Source organism: Xiphophorus maculatus, chromosome 9, assembly GCF_002775205.1.
Source record: "Xiphophorus maculatus strain JP 163 A chromosome 9, X_maculatus-5.0-male, whole genome shotgun sequence".
Taxonomy (NCBI): Eukaryota; Metazoa; Chordata; class Actinopteri; order Cyprinodontiformes; family Poeciliidae; genus Xiphophorus; species Xiphophorus maculatus.
The window spans coordinates 2,810,464-2,837,161 of NC_036451.1; the positions used below are offsets into that span (position 1 = coordinate 2,810,464).

At 37.3% G+C, this 26,698-nt stretch overlaps 1 protein-coding gene across 1 annotated transcript in view; it reads left to right on the forward strand.

Annotated features, from left to right (window-relative positions):
- Positions 1-26,698, forward strand: part of LOC102226407 (ephrin type-B receptor 1-like) — a 102,748-nt gene that overhangs the window by 59,687 nt on the left and 16,363 nt on the right. The window contains exons 8-14 of the mRNA XM_014471042.2: positions 1,137-1,212; positions 2,590-2,714; positions 13,503-13,668; positions 14,024-14,129; positions 17,633-17,694; positions 17,787-17,984; positions 23,956-24,203. Of these exons, the coding sequence (XP_014326528.1) occupies positions 1,137-1,212; positions 2,590-2,714; positions 13,503-13,668; positions 14,024-14,129; positions 17,633-17,694; positions 17,787-17,984; positions 23,956-24,203 (981 nt within the window). The remainder of the gene's footprint in view (positions 1-1,136; positions 1,213-2,589; positions 2,715-13,502; positions 13,669-14,023; positions 14,130-17,632; positions 17,695-17,786; positions 17,985-23,955; positions 24,204-26,698) is intronic.

Consider the following 26,698-nt stretch of genomic DNA (forward strand, 5'->3'; position numbering starts at 1 on the left):
TTATAGTGATAAATATTCAATCTTCTCCCATCTGGCTCCTTTACTGTAAAAAGTTTAGAGCTCAATTTTGTTTCTGAATTTTGACATCCAAGGACATCTGGAGTAAAAGAACATGTTCACATATAAACATAGTTATTTGAATACTCTGGTTTATGAGATTTTCCCATAAAGCAGGGTTGTATGTAAACTAGTGTATTCTGAAAATATTGAATAAAATTATTTCCCCCACATTCCACGAAAACACCTTAGATAAATAAGTCAAAGTCTGAATTAAAATCTTATTTTTTCTTAGTTTTGGATTTACCATGTTGTTTTGCAGGGGGTTCGAGTGTAAGCAGCAGATTTAGCGATTAGGGAAAGGCAGAAACATAAAATTAAATTAGCAGGGCCTCAAGTAAATGATCATGAATTAAAACATTAATTTGCCCTGACTAAAGCATTGGTTTCACTGTCAGAATGATTAACTGCACACTTGGCAAACAATATATGGCAACTGGTCTCGTCTTTGAAACCCACAGAGAATGTGGTCAGCTTGTCTTTGTCCCAGAGATAAGACATTAAATCTAAAAACAATTCACTTTTGTGACAATTTTAACAGATTCTTCTGTCAGGCTTAAAATACAGCTTGATTGTTTTTGGTACTAGACAGACATGTCAGTCAAAGGATTTTGCTATTCTAATGTGATGGAGTTGATGAATAATTCTGGACACTGACAGAATTTGTGCTGTCAAGGACAAATCCAAAAATCATTCTCCTATTATACAGTGGATATAAAAGTGTAAAGGCTTCAGTTTGAATGGCAGGTTTTTGATACATGGGAAAAAAAATTATAATTCATAGATTTTTAAATTTATTTTACTTGAATAAATATGAGTAGGTAGAAACTCTATCTGTCTGTGTCTATTTGTCTGTCTGTCTACATACTTAACAAGCTAGCTGTCTAGATACCTGCTGGACAAGATAGCGAGCTAGCAATCTAGCTGTCTAACTTATCCTTGATAACAATCGTTTTGTTATGCATTTGCGTTCCAACCTTCCTAAATATCATCTATAAATCACCTTCTTTAAACATGTAACTGTGTTCTGTATTGTCTCTATTGTTTAAAAGCTGACCATTGGTATTTTAACTGTGCAGGCAGTCAATGGAGTGTCCAATAAGAGTCCTTATCCTGCCCAACAGCTGTCAATCAACATTACAACCAATCAGGCAGGTGAGTTAGAGCTGAAAAAGAAAAAAAAAAACTGTTGTGCGGGCGTGTGTGTTTACAAGCGTCTGCGTGTGTAAGCATACCCCGGGGCACAGTGGATTAAATGCGGGAGGGATGGCTGGAGAGATAAAGGAAATTGAGCCACAGCCTTTTAATTCATAAAACATGTTACAGGGTTGTCGTCTCCTACCTTCCTCTGTTCCTCCCCCCTTCACTTCTTCTTGCACATTTGCAGCTTTAATCCTTTTTCAACTCTCCTCTTCTGCTTCTTCCTCTCTTTTCCTTCTCTGAGCTTTATCTCCCCTTACCCTGCCCTCCTCCTCCCACTCAGCCTGCTGCTGTGTAATTCGAACATAACATAACCGAGTTATTGCTCCATCAAAATCTTATGGAGACGGACATAAGCAATACTTCCACTTCTACTTAAATTTAGATTTGAAAGCTGCTTTTCTCTGATGGAAAAATAAAATTGACCTTATCCACTGTAACAGAGGCTCACTTGTAATCGAAGCCTGATCCACTGCCACTCTGCCACTTACCAAGTGCATTTTCAGCTGATGTCTGATGCAAACTCCTCATGCTCCTGAAATATTTTAGGATACAACAATATCATCTATTATCATCCAGTTAACTACGATTGTAGGGGCTTTTTATGTAGGCAGTAGGTTTTGAGTGTCGTTCGCAGAACTTTATGATTTGAAACTCAATGCACTTAGAAACAAAATTGTAAAGCAACGGATTGACATTAAAGCCTAAGGCTTTCAAATCACAGCTCATTCATACTGTTTTACTTAAATGCATTGATACTTCTTAAATTACACCAAAATCTCCGGATTACATGGCTTTTTAAGATGAATTATTGATTTTTCGGATACAATGGCTAAAGATGATTCACTGTAATGCATGGAGAGAAAATGAAATTACTTTTTTTTCCCTCCACTCAAATACTTTTCATTAAGGTGAACCATTGCAATGCATTTCATTGCTATCTTCAGTAATAGCCCCCATAATTCCTTCATGTCTTCTCTTAACAAAGGACTATTGCAGAAATATGATTTAGAAAACTATCTTATTAAACATTCCTAGCAGCTAAATCCTGAAGTCTATTACAGCCAAATGTCCACAAATCCTGAGATCACAGCTAAAAAAGCATTAAAATATCACACATGTTCCCACATCATTGAGAAAAACGGCAATTTTATTTCACGCCCACTGAAGTAGAAACCTTTCCCCTTTTTCTTTGCAAGCATTTTAAGCATTTTATCATTACATTACCCTCTATTTGCATATTTATAATGTCTAAACATCCTGGTGAATCTGTAAAACTCCTAATCGGTTGTGTGTTGTTGCGTTTGCGTGTGAATGTTTGTTTTATACTAGCTCCCTCTGAGGTTCCCATAATGCACCAAGTGAGCTCAACGAGCCGCAGCTTCTCTCTTTCATGGCCGCCACCCGAGCAGCCCAACGGGATCATCCTCGACTACGAGATCAGATACTACGACAAGGTAGACTGGAATGATAAATGTGTGTGTGTGTGTGTGTGTGTGTGGCTGAACGTTTTGGTGTTTCGTTCTCAGCCAGTAATCTGCTGGGAGTCGATAAAACAGGAAAATCAATGTGAAGTGCATTAATGTCATTTAATTAACTGTTAGTAAGTACTAGAAACTGCTTTATTTTGCAAACACCTTTGCTCACTGAGATCTGAATGCTTGTTTCCTCATCGATGTCTTGCTATGTGGGAATTTAGATTTTCCTTTTGTTCAGCATGCCTCAAAATCTACGAGGAGAAAATTTTAGAGTGATTGTGAACTCCAGCTGTGATTATTGCACTATTTTTAACTGAGTGAGATTGTTGTCTGATATGATCTCCTCAGCATTTTCAGCAACAAAAATCACAGACTCAAGTTGTTTCTTTGAAACACATGTTTTTTTTTTTTTTCTGGAAAATTTCTGCCACCTTTTCCAATTTATGCGTGAATTGGAAAACTTCACAAGATATCAATATTACATATTTTACGACTTTTAAACACAGGAACTTGTATTATTTCATGTCAAAATGAGATCTAAATTCAGTTGAACTTTTAAAGCATAAAGTACATACTGTATGTTTATTTGTTTATTCACAGAACTACTCTGAACCTTATTGATCTGGAAGGGAAATTACATTTTGCTGTAACTCATATATGATGGAAAGGGTTCCTGTAGCAGTCTGTATAACATTGAATTTGATGAAGCCCCTGATTGAAGACACACTGAAAATACTGAAACAAAACCTGAATATTTTGGGCTTTGGTTGCTGTTTCCATCACTTTTATCAGGTAATTGATAAAGGTGTACTGATGGGTTTGTTGCACATGGACTAGGCCATATTGTTGTGTGCTGTCATCTTTTATCACACACACTACATATATCAGCTGGAAAAAAAAAGAATAAAAAGCATTCTTCTTTCTTCATAGCTTGCATAAACCTCACAGCATATTTTCCATTATTAGCATTTAAAGCTTTATGGTTAGTTTTTGATACTCCTTTTTATACTCTTACAGTAAAATCTGTTTATGTTTCTAGTCTTTACAATGTTCACACTTTCAATTCTTAAACTTTAAGTAATAATTTTAATTTGATAAAGACTTTATATTTTTACACTGCAAATAATAATCACAAAATATTAAAAGTGGTGAAATCTATTACAGATTACTGAGTGCAGAAAAATGTTTGACATCTTAAAATATTCAATATATGCATTTAAAAATATAACGAGGCTACAACACCATCAGTCTCTGAATACCAGGCTATGAAAAGGTTAATTAAAAAGAAAACCTCCAGAAGCCTCAATACAAAGTCTCCTTTTTCAAGCTTTGACAAGGTTGCTAATTGAATGAATTGATTGTCTACTTCAAATCAATCAAAGCAAGTGTTTTTGATTTGCTGTAAATGGATTTATAATAGAACCAAGCACAATGTTGTTTTGCACCTGGCAGAACAGTGTTGGTTATAAGATGGCAAACTTATTAGAGGAGGCAAATTTTAAACGTTTTCTGTCGTGAATAATTAAATTAATGGATAAAAAAAGTTCATGTATATTTTAAATTTGTCCCATGTAACATAAAACACAGATGTCTTAATAGATGTTTTTAAAACATTACTTAATTGTGTTCATTGTGCTTTTTAAACATTTATTTCTTTATTTTCATGTTCTCCTTCCTCTGACTTAACATGGCTACTGCTCCAACTGCTGATGAAAATAACTACTGCTGCGTTCGCTGGCTGACACACTTGGCATGATCATTAATTAAGGACAGCTGCTGGCGGAAAGCTGTCAACTTGTTTGTGATTTGTTTAACTGTTGCATTTTCTTCCTCACTGGTGGTAGATGTCCAGTCACGTAAATGCATCATCTTTGACAGAATCATCTTGTAATTAGTGAAGATGGATTTTTAAAGTAAAAGGCAGATCATTTGTCAATAGCCTGTGGTCACATCGACAGGGTCTTACAAAGAGCGAAAGGCTCCTTTCAACAATTAAAAATGAGTGCACACTTTTCTTAACTATTGGCTCTTGTAAAACAGCAGACATGGGAAATTTTTGAAGATTATGGTGGTAACAGTCTTTCAGATACTGTAAAGCAGTAATAAGGTAAGATAAAACACTTTAGTCCTTAGCTATATGGCCTTATAACAAGCTCATATTTTAATTATTTATTGCCAGCAAAATACTGACCAAAATGATTAATCTTTTGTGATTCACAATGTTAGTGTTCAGCGCCGACTAACGACTGCTTAAATTCTGACCCTCCATCAGACAGCAGGATTAAGAAAAAACTTAAAGCTTTTCTGCAACATATAAAAAATGACTTTTGTCTAGTCAAAGCAAAGGTTTGACTGCTCTTTTTAGGAACAGTAGTTTAGCATTTGGATTTTATTTTTCAATTTGGTTTATTGCAGTAACCGCTGGGAAAGCAGATCCAAAATGCCCTATCAAAATATAAATTAACTCATGATCAGAACAAAACTTCTGGTGATACACTGCAACATTTTGTACTCAAATAATTGAATATATGACCAAAACTGTGTCTGAAATGGCTTTGGGCAAAAGCGACCAGGGAATCAGAACCAAAGAAATGGAAATATACAGTTATTAGCATAATTTCCAACATGTTTTTTATAATTCATTAAAATACTTAAACATAAAGAAACAGAGAAGTTTGATCTGATTTATAGTAAATTGATTGAGGATCTATTTAGAAGATTCAAGATAGATTTTAAAGTTTAATGCAGATGAGTAAAAACTGTATTTTCATTAACTGTGACATGTGGTAGAGGTTAAGTTGAAAATAATTGATACGTAGCTCATTTGGTTCAGATGTTTCCGACTTATCCAAAATAACATAAATGGAAACATTAATATTTGTTCAGACAAATTGCTTTTAAAATTGATTCGTATTAAATTTAGTCTTTTTTTTTATTTATATATGCCCTGCAGCTAAAATAAGAGAAGTAAGAGATGTTGTAGTAAACACAACCTCAGTCGTCAATATCATTTTTAGTATCATTTTTCTTTACTTTTTTCTGGTTTCATATTTCAAATTGTGCATTGTGACCCGGTTTGTGGACAGTACTGACTAATATTGGCCGTTTGTTTGCTGAAGGAGATTGCCTCCCAGATTCCTTTCCTCCTCTCACTGTGTTCATGTGTTCATTTCTCTATGTGGACTCTGAGACCTCTGGGATCACCCACATTCTCTCACCAGGGAAGGACTGAATATTTTCTTTCCAGAGCGACTCGAACACACAAAGTGAAACCTTTCCTCGACCAAAACAAGATTTGCTAAAGGTGTAGATCCTGAAAATGTTCAGTTTTCTTTAAAACCTTAATGCCATCATCAGCAGACTAAATAAAAAATGTTTTTTGAAAAGCATTTTTTGGCACTTTCTTCAAAACTCAGTGGAACTTTAGCTTTTGTACAATAAGTTAAAAAATGTCCAGATACTTTGTCCCTCCTTCCTGGGGTTTAGTCAGTTAGTCCAGATGTAGTTTTTCCTATCAGGTTTGCCAGCTGCTTCAGGGTGATCCTGAGGTGTTTGTAAGCCATGTTTGATATGTAATTCCTCCTACAGGGTCTAAATCTACCCTAGAGGGGTTTTTTTTAAGCATGCAAGCATTTGCAGAAAATCTCCTTAAAGGCCCACAAGCTGTCCTTATCGATGCTCTCTGAAGGTATCTGAGTTTCTCTCTGTATTTAACGCACCAGCCTCTTAATGAAAGTTTTTTTGTTTGCACATTTTGTTTGTATATGTGTGGTTAACAATGTAGCTATCAAGCTATCGATAACTGAATGCAGATGATAAATGGAGTCACAGTTTAAGTAACCCCCGGCTTGCCTGACTTATAACGGAGAAATTCTCGATCATTTTGAATCAGGCAGGAAAAAGAATGCCAGACCCGGGGCGGTGTTAAGAGCAACTAATTCAGGGGTAAAACTTGTGCAACCAGATTGCTTTCCCGTGAAAGGCTGCTGCTGGGTTTCTGTCAGGAATAAAATTGCCTAAATGAAAGAAAATGGAATCTCTTACTAATTCCTTGTAATTTGCTGAATATTAAGCTGTGAGCATGAAAGGTAAGTTACTGGAGTATCTGTCATTTAAAGCAAAGACTGTTCATGTCGTTTCTGAAGCTGAGACCAGAAAAACAATTCGCTGCAGATAGATGAAAAACAAAAAAACAAATTACCTACAAGGAATTGTGCAAGATACACCGAAAAGAACACGAGCCTCCTCACAACCACTCTTTTTTACACCTAATCCACTTATCTTTGCTCAACAACAGATATATACAAAATAAGCATTTTTCTTCTTTTTTTTTTTCTTGGTTGCAGTTGCTGGTGTACAAGATTCCCCCCCACACTTTCATTATGTACTGCAAACGTTGCCAATTGTGACTCTTTTAGGCTCAATTTCAGCAGTTGTCTTTAATTAAAACATTCAGGCACACTCTTAACATCTAAGAGTTTATTGCAGTTTTCAGAGTACACATCCCCCAACAAGCACTGAGGAGAAATGTTTGTTGTTGGTGCAACAAGATGGGGATGTGACAATAATAGTGATGCAGTAACAAATTGCAGATGTTTAACTTGAGCAGAGAGGTTATGTAAGTGGTCTGGTTGTGCTTTTATGGTATAAAAAGAACCAATATTTTATTGATCATCTGCCACAGCTGAAATATTAATATCAGATATGAAATTGGCCAAAAATGTAGATCTCTTCAACCTGAAAAGGGTTTTATTTGGGCAGAAACACAATATGTGCAGGAAAGCGGAATGCTACATAAATAAAACAAGAATTGCATTTTAAATAAACCAAATGTTGCTTTAGTGCGTGTTGAAACTCTGAAGAAAACATACTGCTGTGGCATGGACTTACAAAGAAACACTCTTAGTTACAATAATAATGAAATTACACACAGTTACATGCAGCTATTCACTTTGGTAATAACACTGGCTTCCTTCTTTTCAAAGTATTGCCTGCAAAACAGGATCCAATCAGAGTTTGCCCTTGTAATTCCCCCAGAAGGGGAATATTCAAATCAATTTACAGTTTTCATAAAAATCACCTCCAATATTTTTTTTTTCACCCATATTACAGATGATACCACCCGATCCCCATTTTCCGTGCTTTAGTAAAAAGTATGGCCTGCAAATGATTGCCTAAAGTTTTTTTGTTTTGCATTTTTTTTTTGGCTACTTAGTATATTTCTACTAAGTAGCCAGTAGCTTAATGTAACATTTTAGTACAAAATGTTTTGATCATTACTGAGTCAAATCCATTAATTTAGAATCACATGAAACCTCTGACATTTTTAAACAGTTTCTTGTTTGTTATCCATTAGAACTACATACTTGTCATATTCTTTGTCAGTTTTTATCTGATTTGTTTCTACAAAAGGTTATTTTTAGAGGATTACGCCGATCTGATGCAAAGATGTGCCACTTTTTCAGTGGGACTCTTTTCTTAGTGATTGAGACAGAAAGAAGGAACAAATAGATCTGAAATGATTTGTGAACTTTTCAGCTAGGACTGGGTGCTGCGAAATCTCAATGGATCAGATTTGTATATTGAGTTCTGCAGAAAGAGAACCATATGTTTGTTTTGAGGAGCAGAATAAAACTGAACAAGCATTCAGACAATTGAATATGTTTAATTTGGAATTCAAAAGTGTGCACTTGAATGCAAAACCAAAAGTCGTGTTGCACTGGTTAGAACTGTGATGCTTTGCAGTAATATTGGAAAACAAATGATCTTTGAAAGCATATCCTTGAGTCCTCTGTCAGCAAATTAGAAAAGGCTCTTTTTAACTTCCCAACTATCTGTTTTTTTGTTTTATTTTTGTCATTTTAGAGGGAATAAACAGAAAAAAGTAAAACAAAAGCTCCTGTAAACTCTGTCCAGAAACTAAATAACACATTTTAACTTTCTCATTGCAGAGTTTTCTCAGCATAAAGAGATGCTAATAATTACCTCTTGAACATTTTCCCATAAATATGTATTAAGCCTCTTTTTGCTCTTTTGCCCTGAAATAAAATCCAGGGAATTAGTAAGCAGATACCATCTGTGTGTAATATAATCTCAGCATAAAGGCCTCACAGGGTTATTAGAGAACATTATTGAAAAGAAATGTGAAGGAGGAGTAGGTCATAAAATTATATCCTAAAGGTTTGAACATATTATGAATTAGTGTTAGATTTTAGTTTGGAACAACTGCAGACCTGACCCGACCCTCAACCTGAACTAACAGGTCCAGCAAAACGAGCAATTATTATATAAGCACTGAAGAGTCCCGGTAACTGGAAGAGCTGCAAAAATCTATAGCTGTGGTTAGAGGACCTGTGCAAAGTAAAATCATTAATGGTGTACTTCATAAATCTGGTCTTCATTTTGAGGTTTTTCTCTACGGAACATAGAAAACAAGTAAGTATTTCTTCTTTTTTTTTAACTTTTTGACCTAATCACAACATCTTCACCATGAAACGTGGTAGTAGTAGCATCATGGTGAGGGGGCACTGGAGTTAATGCAAGTCATATGGATGAAGTTGCAGTAAATGCAGATCCTGGATGCGCTGTGTAAAATGGCATGGACCTGAATCAAACGGGATCTGAAACTTTTTGTTTCCAAATAGCCTTGACTTTGGACATTGTTTTGGTATTTCAGTCTGTAGATGAGGATAGCTGTTAGAAACATATCCCAAAAGACTTGTAGACACAGTGAAAGGTGGCTCCTCAAGATATCGAGGCAAAGATGGTGAACATACACCTCAAACTATTCAGATTTTATTTGCAGGAAATTCAAAACTTTATTTTAATATTTCTTTGTGTTCACGTCACATGAGATCCAGATAATGTAAACCAGCATGACAAATTATGAGGGTGTTTTGGTGGGGTTAAAAGTCAGACATGGTACTGTGCCTTCACAGCAAATTTTGCAAATTCGTAATTACTCGATCTCTTGTTGAAATAACTCTGAAAGAGTTGAATTAAAACCAATTCTGAATGGGACCAAACGGACTCGTGTTCCTCCAGTTTGATCCAGGAAAAGATGGAAAACAGCAGACATGATGTCGCATAACATGATGTGCTTTTAACACTGTGAGGACAATTACAATGAGCCAAGGAGAGAGTGAGTGAGATATTTATTACAGCTGTAGTCAAAACTCGTACTGCGCCCTGAGTTGGCCTTATTTGCTGCAAGGTTTCCATTAATAAAGTCTCATATTGAAGTCAATTAGGATTCTGCATTTCCCACTGTGAAGCAGTCAACCACGTAAAGACTAATTTTAGCTCATAGCTTTAAGTGAAGATGTCCTGTGGGAGCAGTTTGATAAGCCTGGTGAGAGAGGACACACAGCTGTGCTGCACCCATTTTTCTGGCAGTTTTGTCATTTTTTTCACCTTCCTCATCTCCTGCAGCTCTTCACTCCATCCTCCCTCACTCCCACTCTATAGATAATGAGTTTTAATGTAGTAAATTTGATATGGTGGAGAAAGTCAAAATTTTCCCCCAATACTTATCTCTGTCTGCCAGGCCTTCCCAGACGTCCTGCCCCCTAACCTCTTTACTCCAGTCAGCATGGAGTCGAGCTTTCCTCGCCACACACAACTCCAGAATCTAAACTCCAACATTGACGCGACGTCTTTTCTGTACTTACTTCCAAAACTTACCTACTTTTTAAACTTTAAAATCATCCAAAACCCACCGTTTAATTATCAACATTGCCGATTTAAATGTGCAATAACATTTTGCATACACAACATTATATGGACATAATTTAGGTCAATGCCTATAAAGAGAAGGAAGGAGTAAAATGTTTGATCCCATCATGATTAGTATTTTGATACAAGAGAATGGGTTAATGACTGACATGTGGAAAATGGGTTTTTGCTATGAATATTTATGATAGAAAACTCAATCATCTTTAACCCCATGTCTTCTTCTGATAACCCGCCCTTTTTCTCCCCAATCTACCGGCAATTTCCACCCACTAGTCTCCCTCCTGGGCGGTGTTCCTCATCACCGCCATCATCTCTTTTCCTCTCCACTTTGCTCTGCCGTCGACCTCCCCACCCCGCCGTCCTTCATTCTCGTGCCACGACTCCCTGCCTATACCTTCACGCCGCCACCACAGCAGCGCTTTCGTTCTGCCGCCCGCTCTTAGATTTAGCCTCTGTAAAACCTTGTTATCTGAAAGAAAATGACAGAAAATAGGAAGTCTAAAATGAGAAGAAGGGGGCATAGATGGAGGTAAAAGGTGATAGCCTTGGATTTATGAGATGGAAAAGATAATATGGGGACGAATGGAACGGGAGAAGTCCACATGCTCGTCTTTCTTTGTGGGTGAAAGCTAATTAACTGCAATATTATATTTGCATAGAATGGAAAGATGAATGACTCAAAAGAGCAAGAAGGAAGAAAAATGGTCATCAGGAAGGGTTTAGGTGTGTTGGAGAAATAATTGACATAAAAATGCTAATCATCCATAAGCTGAAAGACGGTGAAAATGAAATATGAACAGGGCTCTTTATGATGTGACATCCATATAGATGTTGATGTCACATCAAAAAGGATTATGCAAATGAGAACCATTGAGGAGTCCCGAAAAAATGGAGAAAAGCAGCTGTAAATCAAAACGTCAACATATATTTCAGAATGTTTGTGCCCTGATGTTGCCGTCTATGGGTGGAAAATGCAACAATGATGCTGCAATTTTCTCTTTTCAATTTTCTTTCAGGCAGATGAGCAGCTGAAATAACATTCATGTGCTTGATGGAAGAGTTTGCCAGATGGCATTCTTAAAAAGAATCAGGACTTCACTGAAAATGAACATTTTGACTTTTTAACAACAATGTGAACAAAATTACGTATAGGCATCATGGATCTATTAAAATTTCATCAACAAAAGTGCAGCAAGTTTGCGCTTCTGCTGCTTTCTCTAAAACAACTTAAAATTTTAGTAACTGGCCATTATTAATGTGTTTTTGACTGAAGTAACAGCTTTCTGATTTGATGGAAATATTAGGGTTAAAAGTGACCGCAGCTACAAGTGTCTAAATGGATGACTTTTGCAGTCAGAAACTGGATATTTATTTTGCATTCTAAAGAAAAAAACTTTTATATATGTGAATGAGAGCAGCTGTTTGGGGAATTTACGACAGAAAAAATCAACGATATCAATAAAACAATTTGTGAATGGCGGCTTGACGTACATTTAAAATTTATTCCTGACAAAATATGATACATAAAAACGTTAAAGTTGAAGATGTAAACCTGGTGAACCAAAAACTTGATTTAATAAATTTCAGCCTGGTTGAGCTGGATTTAGAACTATTTTATTTTGAAAAGGATGAGGTGGTGGAATCCTGGTGCATCAAATCATCCATCCATTCATTTTCTAGTCACACTTATCTGTGCAAGGTGAGGGGGAACTGGTTCCCATCTCCAGTGGTCTTTGGGTGAGATGTGGGAAACGCTGTGGACCGTCACTGGATGCATCCAAGCATATTAATGGAAAATCAAATGAAAGAAAAAGTATGCCAGAAAAATGTGTGAGCAAAGAAATAACGGAGGACTGTGAAGAAAAAATTAATTCAAGAGTTTAGAGGTCATTTACCAGGTGTGAACTGCTGCTGGAGTCGGTGGTTTGAGCGCAAACTGTTGCATTTCTTGTGTTGAGCCACTGCTGAAACATCAGTAGTGAGAAAAAAGACTGAAGATTGTTACTTACTGATCCAGAGTCCTTTTTCTGACAAAAATATATATTTTTTGTCAGATAAAATTGGACAAAAAATCCAGAAAATGTCGGTATGGCGCTCCGCCAACAAGCTTCTTGTATCGACTTCAGGAAACGCAACACGATCACTAACCTCTACATAAATAATGTCTGTGTTGAGATGGTGCATTCATTTAAGTTCCTTTATATTCACATCTCTGACTGTCTGTCACACCTTAGAGATTGTTTAAAAGGTACAACAGCACCTCCAGTTCCTGAGAATCATCTGGACAAACTCTGAATCAAAGATGCTGATGCCCTTCTATAGATCAATAGTGGAGTTTACTCTGGTGTATTTAATTTCTGTTTGGTTTACTGAATGTTCTATTGTGGATAAAAGAAGCATCTCTGGAGAGAGTAATTAAGACGTAGATGTCCTCTCCCTTCTCTGTCGAACAATTGCTAGCAGTTTTTAGATCTCACAAGAGCTAAAAACATCAATAAGAACGCTGCACATACCGGCGACCAAATGTTTGGACTGTACCTCTCTAGTAGGCATCATAGATCTATTTAATCAAGACTCACTAAGAGCTTTTTCCTATCTACAATATCTATTTTAAATAGCCATTGAAAATAACCTTCCCCTTCTATTTTAATCTGTGTGATTGTATTTTAAGTGTATTTTATCCATTTTTAAAAAAATCTTACTGTAACACAGGTACTACACTTATTGAATTTTTTAATTTCTGTGTGCTGCTTCAGTCAATCAATTAATTAAAGTTTATTTGTTTAGCACTTTTCAGCAACAAGGCAATTTAAAGTGCATCACATCATAAAAACACAAAAATAAAAAGCTACAAAAACACCATTCAGTCAATATTTGAGAAACCAGTGACAAACATTACATCATACACATCAATATATCACTGTAAATAAAACTTTTTACTAATGTTGTAATTTATTGGGATGCACCTGTATTAACTGGCAGTTGTCAATGTAAAGTTTAGTATATTAACTTCTTGCTCTGCCTCTTCTGCAGTTCCAGTCGTCGTTGCTGAACAGTTCAGTGGTCCAGAGCGATATACCCAACGTGGTCCTTGAGGGCCTCAGGCCTGGCACCGGCTACGTGGTCCAGGTGAGGGCCCGCACCGTGGCAGGCTACGGAGCCTACAGCAAAGAGATGCTCTTCCAGACCCTCACAGACGGTAAGAGCGTGGGTGGCTGGCTGGAGCGTGTGGAGATGTGTGAGTGGAGGTTTTCTGTTGGAGAGGAAAGGGGTTGTGAGAGTGGAAAAGGTTGCTATAAAGTGTAAACCTGGCTGTGAGGCAATTCATTCTGCCTGCATATTGTGTGCAGTCATGTAAAATGAGTGCTGTAAAATATATATTTTTGGAATTATGGAAGATTTTAGCTGTATAGCATGTATTCACTTTCAGATAGGTGCAGCTGTGTGCATGTGAAAGACACAAAAAAATATAAAAACAGATATGCCTATCTCAGCATTGCTAAATTATGTATGTGTGTGTGTGCGTGTGTGTGTGTGTGTGTGTGCCTCTGCAGATGAGTACAAGTCAGAGCTTGGACAGCAGCTCTACCTGACTGCAAGTTCTTTAGTAGGCGGAGTGTGTATCGTCTCTCTGGTAGCTCTCGCTATCGTATGTACCAGGTAACACACAGCAGATACACAAACACATTTACACTGCAAAAAACTAAAATCTTACAAAGTATGTTTTTGGCAAGTTTCTACTGGAAATATCTTAGAAAACTTGAAATAAGACAAAATACTGATTGTTGTTAGATTCGTGTTTCTAGGATGTAAATCACTGTACTGCTTTGTTGCTTAAATGCGCTATACAGATAAAATTTGATTTGATTTAAAGATAGAGGAGCTTGATTTAAATCAATATTTCCTTAATATTAATAAAAAAAAGAGTACTTGTTCTACTGGCAGATTATTTCACTTATGGGAAAAATGGGTGCCAATGGAACTAATATGTTTTCATTAATATTAAGGAATTATTGACTTACTAAAACATTTCTTGCTGAAAAGTTACTTGTAAGGTTGTTTTATTGCATTTCAAGTCTTCTAAGATATTTACACTAGAAACTTGACAAAAATACATTTATATCAAGTCTTCATTCAGCTGCTCCAGCAACTCTTTTGGACTTCCTTTGAATACTAGGATATGGATTTTAGATCAGGAGTTTTTATTACAAGATGGTTTCAAAGTGCAGCGAGGTCTTGATCTTGAGTTGTATGGTAAATGGTTAAAGGTTTTATATAAAAATATAAAAATGGACAACTCAATTGAGTGTTCCGTTTAGATTAAAAGAAAATTCAAACAAGTAAAACAAGGGCATCGCATCTAGATATGAAATGGGAAATAGAAATAGAAAGGTTTGGCAGGTAGAAGTTGTTGTTTCAGTTTTTAACCAAACTAACTTGTTTTTAATTTCTTGAAACTTTGTTCTTTTGACAATAATATAAAAAGACGTGGGTTTTTGGTTGTAATATTTATATCCAATGCAACATTAACAGTTTATTTAATTGTATCGTCTACACTGGACAGGGTAAAACTGAAGTAGGCCATTTAACACTAAACAGATTCTTGGAAATATTATGCTGGATTGATTATATCTCAAAGCACCTTCTAAGAGGTGCAGTACATTTTTATTTTATGTTTATAATATATGCAAGATAAAGATTTCTTCATTAATGTGTGCCGCCACTCTAGATGTTCAGGCCTCTGAGATCTGAGCCAATATTTTCTTTCTTTCCATAACCAGGTGTACGCCTACGTTTAATCTCTCCCAGCAGACCTGTTCTCAAGGGAGGCCGTATTTTCTAGGTTGTCCCATGTCCAGTTAACTTCCAGGGTTCTCTGACCAAACGTATCTGCTTTTGCTCTCCCCATATCTGTCCTCTTCAAATTTCACCAGCTGCTGATAGTTATTGGATGCTTAGCCACAGATTATAGCTGCTGATCTTGTCTGGCCAGTGGGCATTAGGGATTCATCTCACATAAATGTTGTTGAAGGTTTGCTCTCGCTGGTTGTTGACTGTGTTGTTGGACTCAGTAGCCTAAAAGCTAAATCAATTTCACCACAAAAACCTAGATTTATGTTCATTTACGCTGCTCTATTTATGTGTGTGCCAAATGTTATGACCCTATAAAAATAGTTTTCCTGGCCAACATCTGAATTTCTAGCTCCTTGTAAAGTAATGTCTTAAATTACAGATATGTTGCACAAATTGATAACCGTGCAGCTCTGACTGAAAATGTGGAGCTTATATATTAATGATATCACTCATAGTGATGTCATTTAATCTTTTTAATTTTGATAAACATGGCTAACAGGGAGTAAAAACATAACATTTGGTTTCTTAGAAAATATTAAAAGAAAATTATTTTCAATGCATGAATATTTAATTCTTGATGGCTTGTTGTCTAGAAAATCATAAGGAAACTCTGGTCAGGGTGAGCTATGAAAGACCATTACAAAAGAAGCTGGTTGTTTGTACATTGATGTATCCAAGCATTTTATTGAAATGTTGAGTGAAGGGAAAACATGTGGTATAAAAAAAGGTTCACATGCAACAGGAACAACCATTGAGTTGCCTGTTGAAGAGTCTGGAGGAGAATCAAATGGAGAAACTACTCTCTCAGAAGATACTAATGGATATATGTTGAGTGAAGCAAATCCTGAACCAGATATTAAGTTCTCTGATGTTTAGTCCACTATTAAGTCAAAGGTTTGCAGAGAAATTCCTTAACCTCTTCATGGTTCTCTTATTTGCAAAAGTAGGGAGAAGCCTGTTTCACTTTCGAGCAAGGCTTTTTTACCCGTCAACCACACCTGGACCTGGTTGGATCACGTTGTGTCAGTGTGCTTGATTGACCATCGAGGTGACCTGAGAATCTGTGGAGTATTGTCAAGAGGGAGATGGAAGACACTGACACACCAACTGTGTTTCCATTCAACATAAAAGTGAGGGGCGTGCTGTGGTGGCGCAGGGGGTTAGCACGCCCCACGTTTGGAGGCCTTAGTCCTCGACGCGGACGTCGCGGGTTCGACTCCCGGTCCCGACGACCTTTGCCGCATGTCTTCCCCTCTCTCCTCCCCCTCCTTCCTGTCTGCCTACTGTGGAAAAAATACGAGCCACTAGCGCCGCAAAAACTCTTCAGAGAAAAAAATGAAAAAAAAAAAAACATAAAAGTGTGTAAATTAAAATTACGAAAAGAAATTTGCTCAGTGGAAACTGAGCAAAAGTGGAAATTTTTGCACTTTTGCACTAAAAAAGGCAACTTCCAAAAAATGTACGTTTGTTAGATAAAAAGTTTTTATGCCAGGATGAGTGGGGTTTTTGGGCTGCACCAAAGTAGATTTAATGGAAACACATGATCAACAGCTGAATGTTACTACTGCAGAAAATGCTGAAATATTAATATGATTACATCTGCAGCTGACATGATTTTTAATGACTTATCATATGAACAAACTTATTCAAATGTGATTTAAATTTTATTTCTTATTTTATGGAAACATTGCAATTGCATAATTGTGTTTTTTCAACATTAGTGGGATATCAACAGAAAGTTGCGCACATTTGTAAAGGAAAAAACTGCTCCAAGTGTATTAATGCTTGCTAAGGAGACTCAGGCAAGCATACGATGAAAGTACATGAAGGATTCTCTGATTGGTCTCACGTGATATAGTAATTTTCTAAGAAACTGAATTTTGGGTTTTCATTATCCATACGCAGTAATTGTCAAAATTAACAAAAATAAGAACTTGAACTGCAGTGTATCCCTTTTAGATTTCAACTTTTTATTGAGGTTCTCCTTTATTATGGATCTTGTTAAGATCTAGTGGCATGTGGAGATTCTGCGGGAGGTTTCTGCACTTGTTCCGTTTGCAGAGGAAAGCAGGAAAATGAGGGCTGATGACACAGAGCAGTAACAATCCTTCAAACCTAACTGGTTCTAGACAGACTGTTTCAGCAGCAGATTCTTTAACAGGATAACTATTTTACTTCAACCCAGTTTGAGAGAAAATTGCCAATTTGCATTTTACTCCTGCAACATTTAGAGCTGCTCTGTAAAATTTATGGGCTCTTGCGACTTCTTCCCCTGAAGCTTTGTCTGTCTTTTTTCCCTCTGACTGTAGGAGGAGACATTTGAAGGAGAGTGTGTATGGCGACAAGCTGCAGCAGTACAACACAGGAGGAGGTAGACACACAATCTATATTTTATTATTGTAAAAATAATTAAAAATTCCCAAATTCTTTTATAAAGTTAATTTGTGAACTTTTTTTTTACAGAAGTGACTCTGAGGCCAGACATGTTTAGCGGTCCCACCCCCACTGTGACTTTTCCCACCCTGTCTGAGGGTCGCAGTTCACCAGGGGTCAAGATCTATATTGACCCCTTTACCTATGAAGATCCCAACGAGGCGGTGCGGGAATTTGCCAAAGAAATCGACCCCTCTTGTGTCAAAATAGAGGAAGTCATCGGATCAGGTAGAGATTTTCATGGGTTTAGTCCTTTTGAACTGTTACTTAATTCATTTTTTCTCTTTCGTTTCTTTTAGCTTTTTTTTTTTTAAGAAATTTGAAATTATACTCTCATCCTACCTTAAGTTTTTTTCCCCATGTTTAGAATAAGATGTAAAGAAAATGTTTACTTTGGTTTAATTGTGATTCCAACACTCTCTCAAACCAGATTAAACAACTGTGCCACATTTCAGTGTCGATGAGAAATATCTGGAATCATGCAATGCCAATTTGTTATTTTGCCTTATTATTTTTTCCTTTGAAGTCAGCATGTTTTATTCATGCTGAAAGCTTTCACAGGAATAAATTAAAACTGTCTTCTTGCATTTTCCTGTGAGCTCTGTGCTCATTCTGTAGAAATGCTGTGTGATGTTTGGCAAAAGAACAACGGTGGTCGCGAAAGTTCACCAGAAGTTATTGTTTTGATGCTATAATCTCTGGATTTAATGGAGGAAAGAGAGAAATTCATGCAAAATGTATCAAACAACATCTTGTTGAGACTGGTGAGTCACAACAAGATGTGACCTTCATCAGCCAGACATATTCTGATGAATAGAAACCATCGTATCTTATAATCAGTCGGCTTGTTAGACATTCATCACACAGGGCTGTGATTTATATTTTTACCTATTTTTTTAGTTTTTAAACTGACTGCGCTGGTTTTGTTGTATATTATTTTTTGATATCTTAACTGGATCTAAAAACTTATTTGAGCAACTCGATCATTTTGAACAATTTGACTCAATACTGAAACAAAAAAAACATCTAATTGCTGAAAGAAATTAATGAATCTTTTTGTTTCACCATAATATTTTCTTATAAGCTTAAAAAACAATTATATTTCCATAAATATTTCTTCAAATAAGTGTGATATGAAGGAATGATTAGCCCCAATCTCATGGATAACAATATTTTTAAAGGAGGGTATTATGAATTTTTATATTAGTATTGCACAATAAAGTACCTTCCGTTGTCATGAAAATGCTGTATATATCAAAAATCACTTAGAAGAAATCTGACTTCCCATCATAACCACATCTGATGTCTTGAAACCGCCCTCTGTCTCTTTAAGAACCTCCCACTATTTCTGACCACAAATATTTTTACCTGCCGTCCATTGCTGCCGTTTACAACCGCTCTTCGAGTTCAGCAGATGCGTAGTTTCACCAGGTGTTTGCTCATGTCTACTGCCGCTAGTCTAGAGGAGCTGTGTGGTAAGGTGGAGCTTTGGGTAACCAGGTGGACCATTGAATGTCCGAGCGTTAAGGCGCCCATGAATAGCTGCCACGGGACAGATGAGTAAGTTTTTGATGAGGGAACTACATTCTTTCATTTTGCATTATTGCATTATACCTCTCTGTGAAATGTAATACTCAATTTTTTAAATTATTTTAGTTGTTTATAAGCTGCAAATATTGCACCAGCCCTTGTCGAAGTCTAAGTGTTTCACTTCTAACATGATTGATTTAGTTTTCATCTTTTTTCTAGATTTTAAAGATGATTCCAACCTCAATACTGCTTTACCATCCCTCTCATTGAGAATTCATGGGCAGGTGGTATTTCGTATAATTGAATCCTATTTAGTGATTTAAATAGTTCAAAGATCAGCATTATAAAAAACCATGTGACAGGGATTGTGAATGTGTGAGGGTTGCCATGTGAATACTGATACCGCTCTGCTATAATCTGTAACTCGTTTAGATGCCATTACCTTTTATTTTATGAGATAATATTTTTCTTTTACTGCAACTCGGACCAGATTGAGAAATGTTTTTCCTTCAGATGGTCTGCTCCTGATAACTCATAACTTATTTAACACAGGACCAAAAACCAATCACACCCAAAGAGCCTACTGAGCCCTGGGTGTTAAAGGTCATGAACCAGGTCCAGACCCTCACCACTGCAAGTATGTGCTTTGGCCTTTGGTCTGTTGAACCACTTTGAGGGGCTTTTGGTAATCCCTCCATTTGGTGCTTTATTATTCTCAGGGAAGGGTTTCTCATTCCAGACAGAAGTGATGGAGAAGGAATGAAAATGACAGGGAGGGAGGGGAAAGCAATGAGATGTGGTCAGACTTTGAGTCCTTCAGGAGCTCCATAACTCACTTTTCACATTGTTTCACTCTTGTTTTCCTCCTCTGTACTCCTGTGATACTTTATCCGATCTTTAACGCTTTCTGTGATTTAGACCCTCTGGAGTTTTAGTTTGTTTTGGTACAGACAAATCCTGAACAATGAACCATGGAAGGAAAAGCAGAATAACAGATTGGGAAGTGAAGATAAAAGAAGAAGAGATAATAATAATATCCCACCTGGCTCCCTTATTCCCTTCCTTTGAGATAACACTGTCTTTCCATTACTATCAGTCAGCCTGTAGGAAATGTCCTTCACAAAAACCACTTTGTTTGACTGGAGAAATGTCGTGAAACACATTATGTTTATAATATGACAGACTAAGACATCTCATCTAACAGTCCTTTACTAACAGAGTGTTGATTGAACGTAGATTTATAGAGCGTCCTCTTTCATTCCCATCTCGTCTTCTTTCCATTCTTCCTTCTGTGCTTGTTCTGATTTACAGCACTGACACAAGATAGTTTTTAATGAGCGATGATATGTGGAGCACAGATCAGTTTGAGACTCAACGGCACGGCCCTGTCATCCAATTCCCATCTCTCATCTATTATTCACGCAACGATTTTTTATCTGTGCAGCAACGACTTTTATTTTGAAGTTAATTCAATTCTCATGTACCCCATCATCATGTCGGTGCGTTTATTTTGACAGAAGATGTCTGTGCCTCTGCAGAATGAAAATAGTCTGGTTGTTGAGGTTGGAGCTAGTTTTTAATTACTTGTAGCAGATCAGGCAAGTTCATCAGGTGATGGATTATAAAAGTCAGAATTAGTTCAGCTTCTTGTAAGGGATCGCTCCTTGTCACCAATTTAATTTAATCAGTTTTTGGAACTCAACTGAAAGAATGGGGCTCAATTTTCATTGTGTATGATACTTTTGGAAAATTCAGATTATTATGCTAGACTTTTTTGCAATGTTATTTTGACTATTGGGAATAAAAGCATCTATTTTTACCCATCAAAATTTTAAATAACAATGACATTCAGTGGTATTTAATTTTTTTAAATTTAATTTTAACCAAGCGGGAGATCGACAGGCGGATTGGCGCAGCGTCTGCTGTCAAGCGGGCGCTGTACCGGTCCGTCGTGGTGAAGAGAGAGCTGAGCCAAAAAGCGAAGCTCTCGATTTACCGGTCGATCTACGTTCCCACCCTCATCTATGGTCATGAGCTTTGGGTCATGACCGAAAGAACGAGATCGCGGATACAAGCGGCCGAAATGGGTTTTCTCCGTAGGGTGGCTGGGCTCTCCCTTAGAGATAGGGTGAGAAGCTCAGTCATCTGGGAGGGACTCAGAGTAGAGCCGCTGCTCCTTCACATCGAGAGGAGCCAGTTGAGGTGGCTCGGGCATCTGGTCAGGATGCCTCCTGGACGCCTCCCTGGTGAGGTGTTCCGGGCACGTCCCACCGGGAGGAGGCCCCGGGGAAGACCCAGGACACGCTGGAGGGACTATGTCTCTCGGCTGGCCTGGGAACGCCTCGGGATTCCCCCGGAGGAGCTAGAAGAAGTGGCTGGGGAGAGGGAAGTCTGGGCCTCCCTTCTGAAGCTGCTACCCCCGCGACCCGACCTCGGATAAGCGGAAGAAGATGGATGGATGGATGGATGAATTTTAACCAATATTCAATCCAAACGAGCTTAATAGGGAATCAATAATGTTCCATTTCGCATCAAGCAGATGAATTTATGTAATTTTTTCTCACCAATCACAAAAACAACTGACTTTACTTACTGTAACTACATATTAACAATGAAAATAAACAATTACACTTAAAGTATGAAAGATTCTATAGCCAGAATGCACAGTCTTACAACTTCCTCCTGGTCCTGAATGGAGCCGCCTGTGTATAATCAAACATCTCCAATGAGCTGCAGAGGTTACTGTCATGACGTTTCAGGTATTGTCATAGTTGTTTTGATGTTATTCTGGAGTCTCTGCCTGGAATCACAAGCCCCACCTCAGTATTGAAATCAGGAATCATTTCTCCAGCTGAAGTTATCAGATGAGAAGGTTCCTTATCCTGCAAACCTTCGCTTCACTGGGAGGAAATCCCACATCATGCGCTCCTTCTGCACCAGTGGTTAAGCTGCACCGGTCTGTGACGGCGATCGAGATGCACTGAGAACAGAACGAGATGATACTCAAATTCTGTCATGGGAGCTTTAGTCACCTGTTCTCTGTGTGTCAAGTTAAAAATGTCTGCGTGTTTGCACTACATGGTGAGGAGTGGGAATGCTAATCTTTCAAAATGAAAGATGACCTTCAGACTTTTGACCATTTTACAAAAGTGGTCATAGGTGGAAACTATTCGGTTAACGCGACCTCAGGTTTAGAGAGAACAGATCTTGGATATTTCTAAAGGAACATATGACAAATTCAAACAACTATGTTTTTTATGTTTACTATGTTTTTATTATTTTACACAGTACAAATATCTGTAAATATTACAGATCATCCATAAAAGAAATGTTTATATTTGGATAAGGTTCAGAGACAGACTTGTCTCTAAGTTTTGCTTACACTGTGATGAATAAGTATTCCTTCTTTAAAGATTTCTTTTATTCAAACAATTCAAAGTTTCAATTAAGTTTATTTGTATAGTACACTTCAGCAACAAGTGAATACATCATAAAAACAACACAAAACAAAGTCATAAAAACATCAGTCACAGATTTTGAAACCAGTAACAAATGCTACATTTTGTCATCAAAATCATAAATAAACATCAAAATATTGGTCAGTCTTCTAGTTATGGGAGTAACTAAGTAGATGGGATTTTAGTCTAGATTTAAAGGAACTCAATGTTTCGGCTGTTTCGCAGGTTTCTGGACGACTGTTCCAGATTTGTGGTGCATAGAAGCTGAATGCTGCTTCTCTATGTTTGGTTCTGGGGACCCAAAGACTCAAACTCAAACCTAAGCATTTCAGAAGGTTTTGAAATTATGATGGCATGTATAAAGAGACAAAAAGTAACTATTAGGGAAGTAATAAAATTACGGTTTGGAATGTACTTCAGTTTAAAGTTTCTATACAAATCCTAATTTCACCCACAGGAGAAGGGCATTGCCTTTAATTTGAGTCTTTGGAGATTTTTGTTATGTTTTGTTCATACGTGGGCGTCTTATTTAACTAGCTGCAATTTATCCTGGTAAAAGTTTCTAGCTCCTACACATTGAACCTTTAACTATTATCTTTTTGAAACTTGTAAATAAAAAACTCAGTAATAACAGAGATCCCCACTCAGTACATGAATGTAGCAGGATGTTCACAAAAGATTTAAACCTATAAACCCTGTGATTCAGCTCACTCGCTTGATCCATTAAGCTTTGTTTAATCAAGAGATTATGAGACGTGTCGTGCAACGCTATGTGTCTAAGCAATAATAATAATAATAGCACAATCCTTTTTATCTTGTTCACACATCGAAAACACAACCTTTTCTCACCCCAGAGAGCAGCAATAAATGGGATTCGTTTGTTTGTTGCACTTTTAAGCCACACACACAAAAAATATTGCCCTTCAGCCTCTGTTTGCTCTGCTGGAACTGCTTAGAGTCCATCAGAATGAAGGGAGTGTGAAGCATTAGAGCATTACCACAATTAAAACACACCAACTCAGCTGCTGTAAAAACAGTAGGAATAGAATTATTCTTCTCCATGCTCATTTATAGCTGATAATAAGTTTCAAACTGAAAATGTGGTTAATGATGTATTTTGTATTTTAATTTGTGCCGCCTTCTGGAATCTCTTTTTGTACTTTGCTGTCTAATTTTTGCTCTAATGCAATTTTTTGGGGGTCATTTTTAAGGTGAGTTTGGGGAGGTGTACAAAGGTCGCTTGAAACCTCTTGGAAAAAAAGAAATCCCCGTAGCGATCAAGACCCTCAAGGTGGGCTACTCTGAGCGTCAGAGGAGAGACTTCTTGGCCGAGGCGTCGATCATGGGCCAGTTCGACCAGCCGAACATCATCAGACTGGAGGGCGTGGTCACAAAGAGCAGACCGACGATGATAATCACAGAGTTCATGGAGAACGGCGCTCTGGACTCATTCCTGAGGGTAAGGAGCATTCTGCCAGCAAAATACTGTTTACAGACCAACACAGGGGTCCTCTGTGTATCAGCTTTACACTCAGCACTTTTAGGCTAGGTCAGATTTATGTAAGGGCTGAAAGGATTAATCTGATTAACTGTGATTAATCAATTATAGAAATCATCATCAACTGATTTAATGATTGTTTAATTAACTTTAAAATAATAAAAAAAATGTCCTAATTGCTGAAAATTTCAACATATTCAGAGCAGTAATAAGGCCAAAACTATACAAAAGCAATATGTTGCATCTAAGATAAAAATGCAACATAAATAGACTCTAGCCAAAACTCCTCCAGTAGCCTCACCTGATTCAAAATTGCTAAAAGAATGCTGTTATTGCATTTTAAGCAAAGGATTCTGATATAGTGTAAAAAAGGCTGAAGTGGTAAAATTAAACATTTTCTTTATCCGATTAATCGTCAGAATAACCAGTCGATAACTAAAATAATTTAGTTGCAGCCCTAGTTTTACGTAGGCTCATTTAATAGTTAAATGTGCATAAATGTAGAGTATTTATGTACCTGCTGTACTGTTAGGACAAACTGCCAGTTGAGGAAAGGATTACGAGCTTCAAAAATGACACGTAAGAGGAGACAGAAACAGCCTCCTGTCCTTCCTTTTTTTAGCTTTTTGCTCTTTTCCATCCTGTACTCTTCCCTCATCCTGCCAGCCTGTCCATGTCTTTGATCCCGGCCTCCTTTTGAGGTGCTTCTAAAAACAGAAAGAGACAACTCTTTGATGCCCAGTTCTCACAGCGCGACCCCATTTGACTCAGAAACCATCAGATGACTTGCACACACACACAGACACACACTCACAGTGATCGATCCTGGCGGTGTTGGTGTCCTGGCATGACCATCCTGAACGGACCGGACCTGCAGCGCCAGTGCAGCTTGCTTGTGCGTTTGTGTGCACCTAGAAGGTTTTTCCCTGCGGAGGATTAGGCCAGGGGAGCATCAAAGGCACAGTTTACTGCACAAAATGAATTAAAAGACACACAGAGCAGACTGCAACTATGTCAGTCGGGGGTTTCTCTAAGGTTTAAAAGACACGGAGGAAAGAAATTGAGATGCCAAAAGGAAAAAAAAATAATCCAAAAGTCCATTTTAAAGTCTGCAGGTGCAGCGTATTCTACAGTACATAGTGAATACTGTAAACATGTTTCACAGATTGACCGAGATTTATCTGTATTAATCGGTTAATGGAAGGATTATAAACATGGCTATGAATGTCTGTGAAGATGTCAGGCTGTCCCACGGGGGCTGCGTGCGCCGTCAGCCCACTTCACCTAAAGGCAAAGATTGTTAGCAAATGTCCTCTTTAAAACGGAGGAATCATAAGCCAGTCTGAGGCATTTATCTGTGCACAGGAAAACAAACAAACAAACCAAAAAAATGTGTTTGTGTTGATTGAAAACCCATTAATTCTGGGATATTATCACAGATTAATCCACTCTCCTAGAAAGGTTTAGTGCCGTGCTGGAATATGTTTATCACTTAAAAATAGGCTCATTATTTTCTCACTACAGCCACAAACTCAAACATGTCTGCATTTTAGGTCAACACATAGATTCTCAGTTTTGTTCTGGACTTTGACTATGCCTTTCCTGCAATGTTTATTTATCTACCATTCCATTCTAACTGTGGTTTGCTCATTTTTTGCAGCTTCCAACAGGTTTTCCTACAGTAATGTTTTTCAGAATGACTGTAATTAGATTCGTACATCTTTCCCTCTGCAGTAAAGCATCTCCTCACCATGATGTTGCTTCCATTATGTCTCAGTATGGAGATGGTGTGCTCAGGGTGATGTGTAGTTATTTTTATACATTGGGATTGCATATAGGCCAAATTTTTCCCCAAAGCACCTTCTTCAAACACAGTTGCCGTTTCCTCTGCATGGCTCTTGGCAAACTTTAAGTGGAACTTCTTATAGCTTCCTTCCAACAAATGCTTAATTTTTGCTGCTTTTTCATAAAGGATAAATTTATTGTGTGCACAATTAATAGCTGATTTGTCGACAGATTCTCCCACCTGAGCTCTGGTTCTCTGCAGCTCCTGATTATGTTTTGACCTATTAGATAAATTCCCAATAAATTATAGATTGGACTTGTGGTTTTTCATTCAATTCAATTTTTAAACATTTTCTTAATTCCAAAGAGAAACTAAATAATTTGGCAAACACTACAAGGATTAAGAGCTACAAATATGTTTGGAAACTTTTTATTCCTGAAACGGTCAGACTTCTCAGCCACGTCAGTGGAGCTGCAGTGGTTTGATATTTTATGGAGAAATAATCCATGGAGGTTTGCTTTTGGCTTAACTTTCACTCTGTCTCTGTATATTATCTCACCTGCCAGACTTCTAATTTTACTAGACAGCTGCTGGTGATGAAAACATACATTTACAGCAATATTTTGTTTTCAATTACTCATTTTCTTTCAAGCTATGCTAGATTTATGTC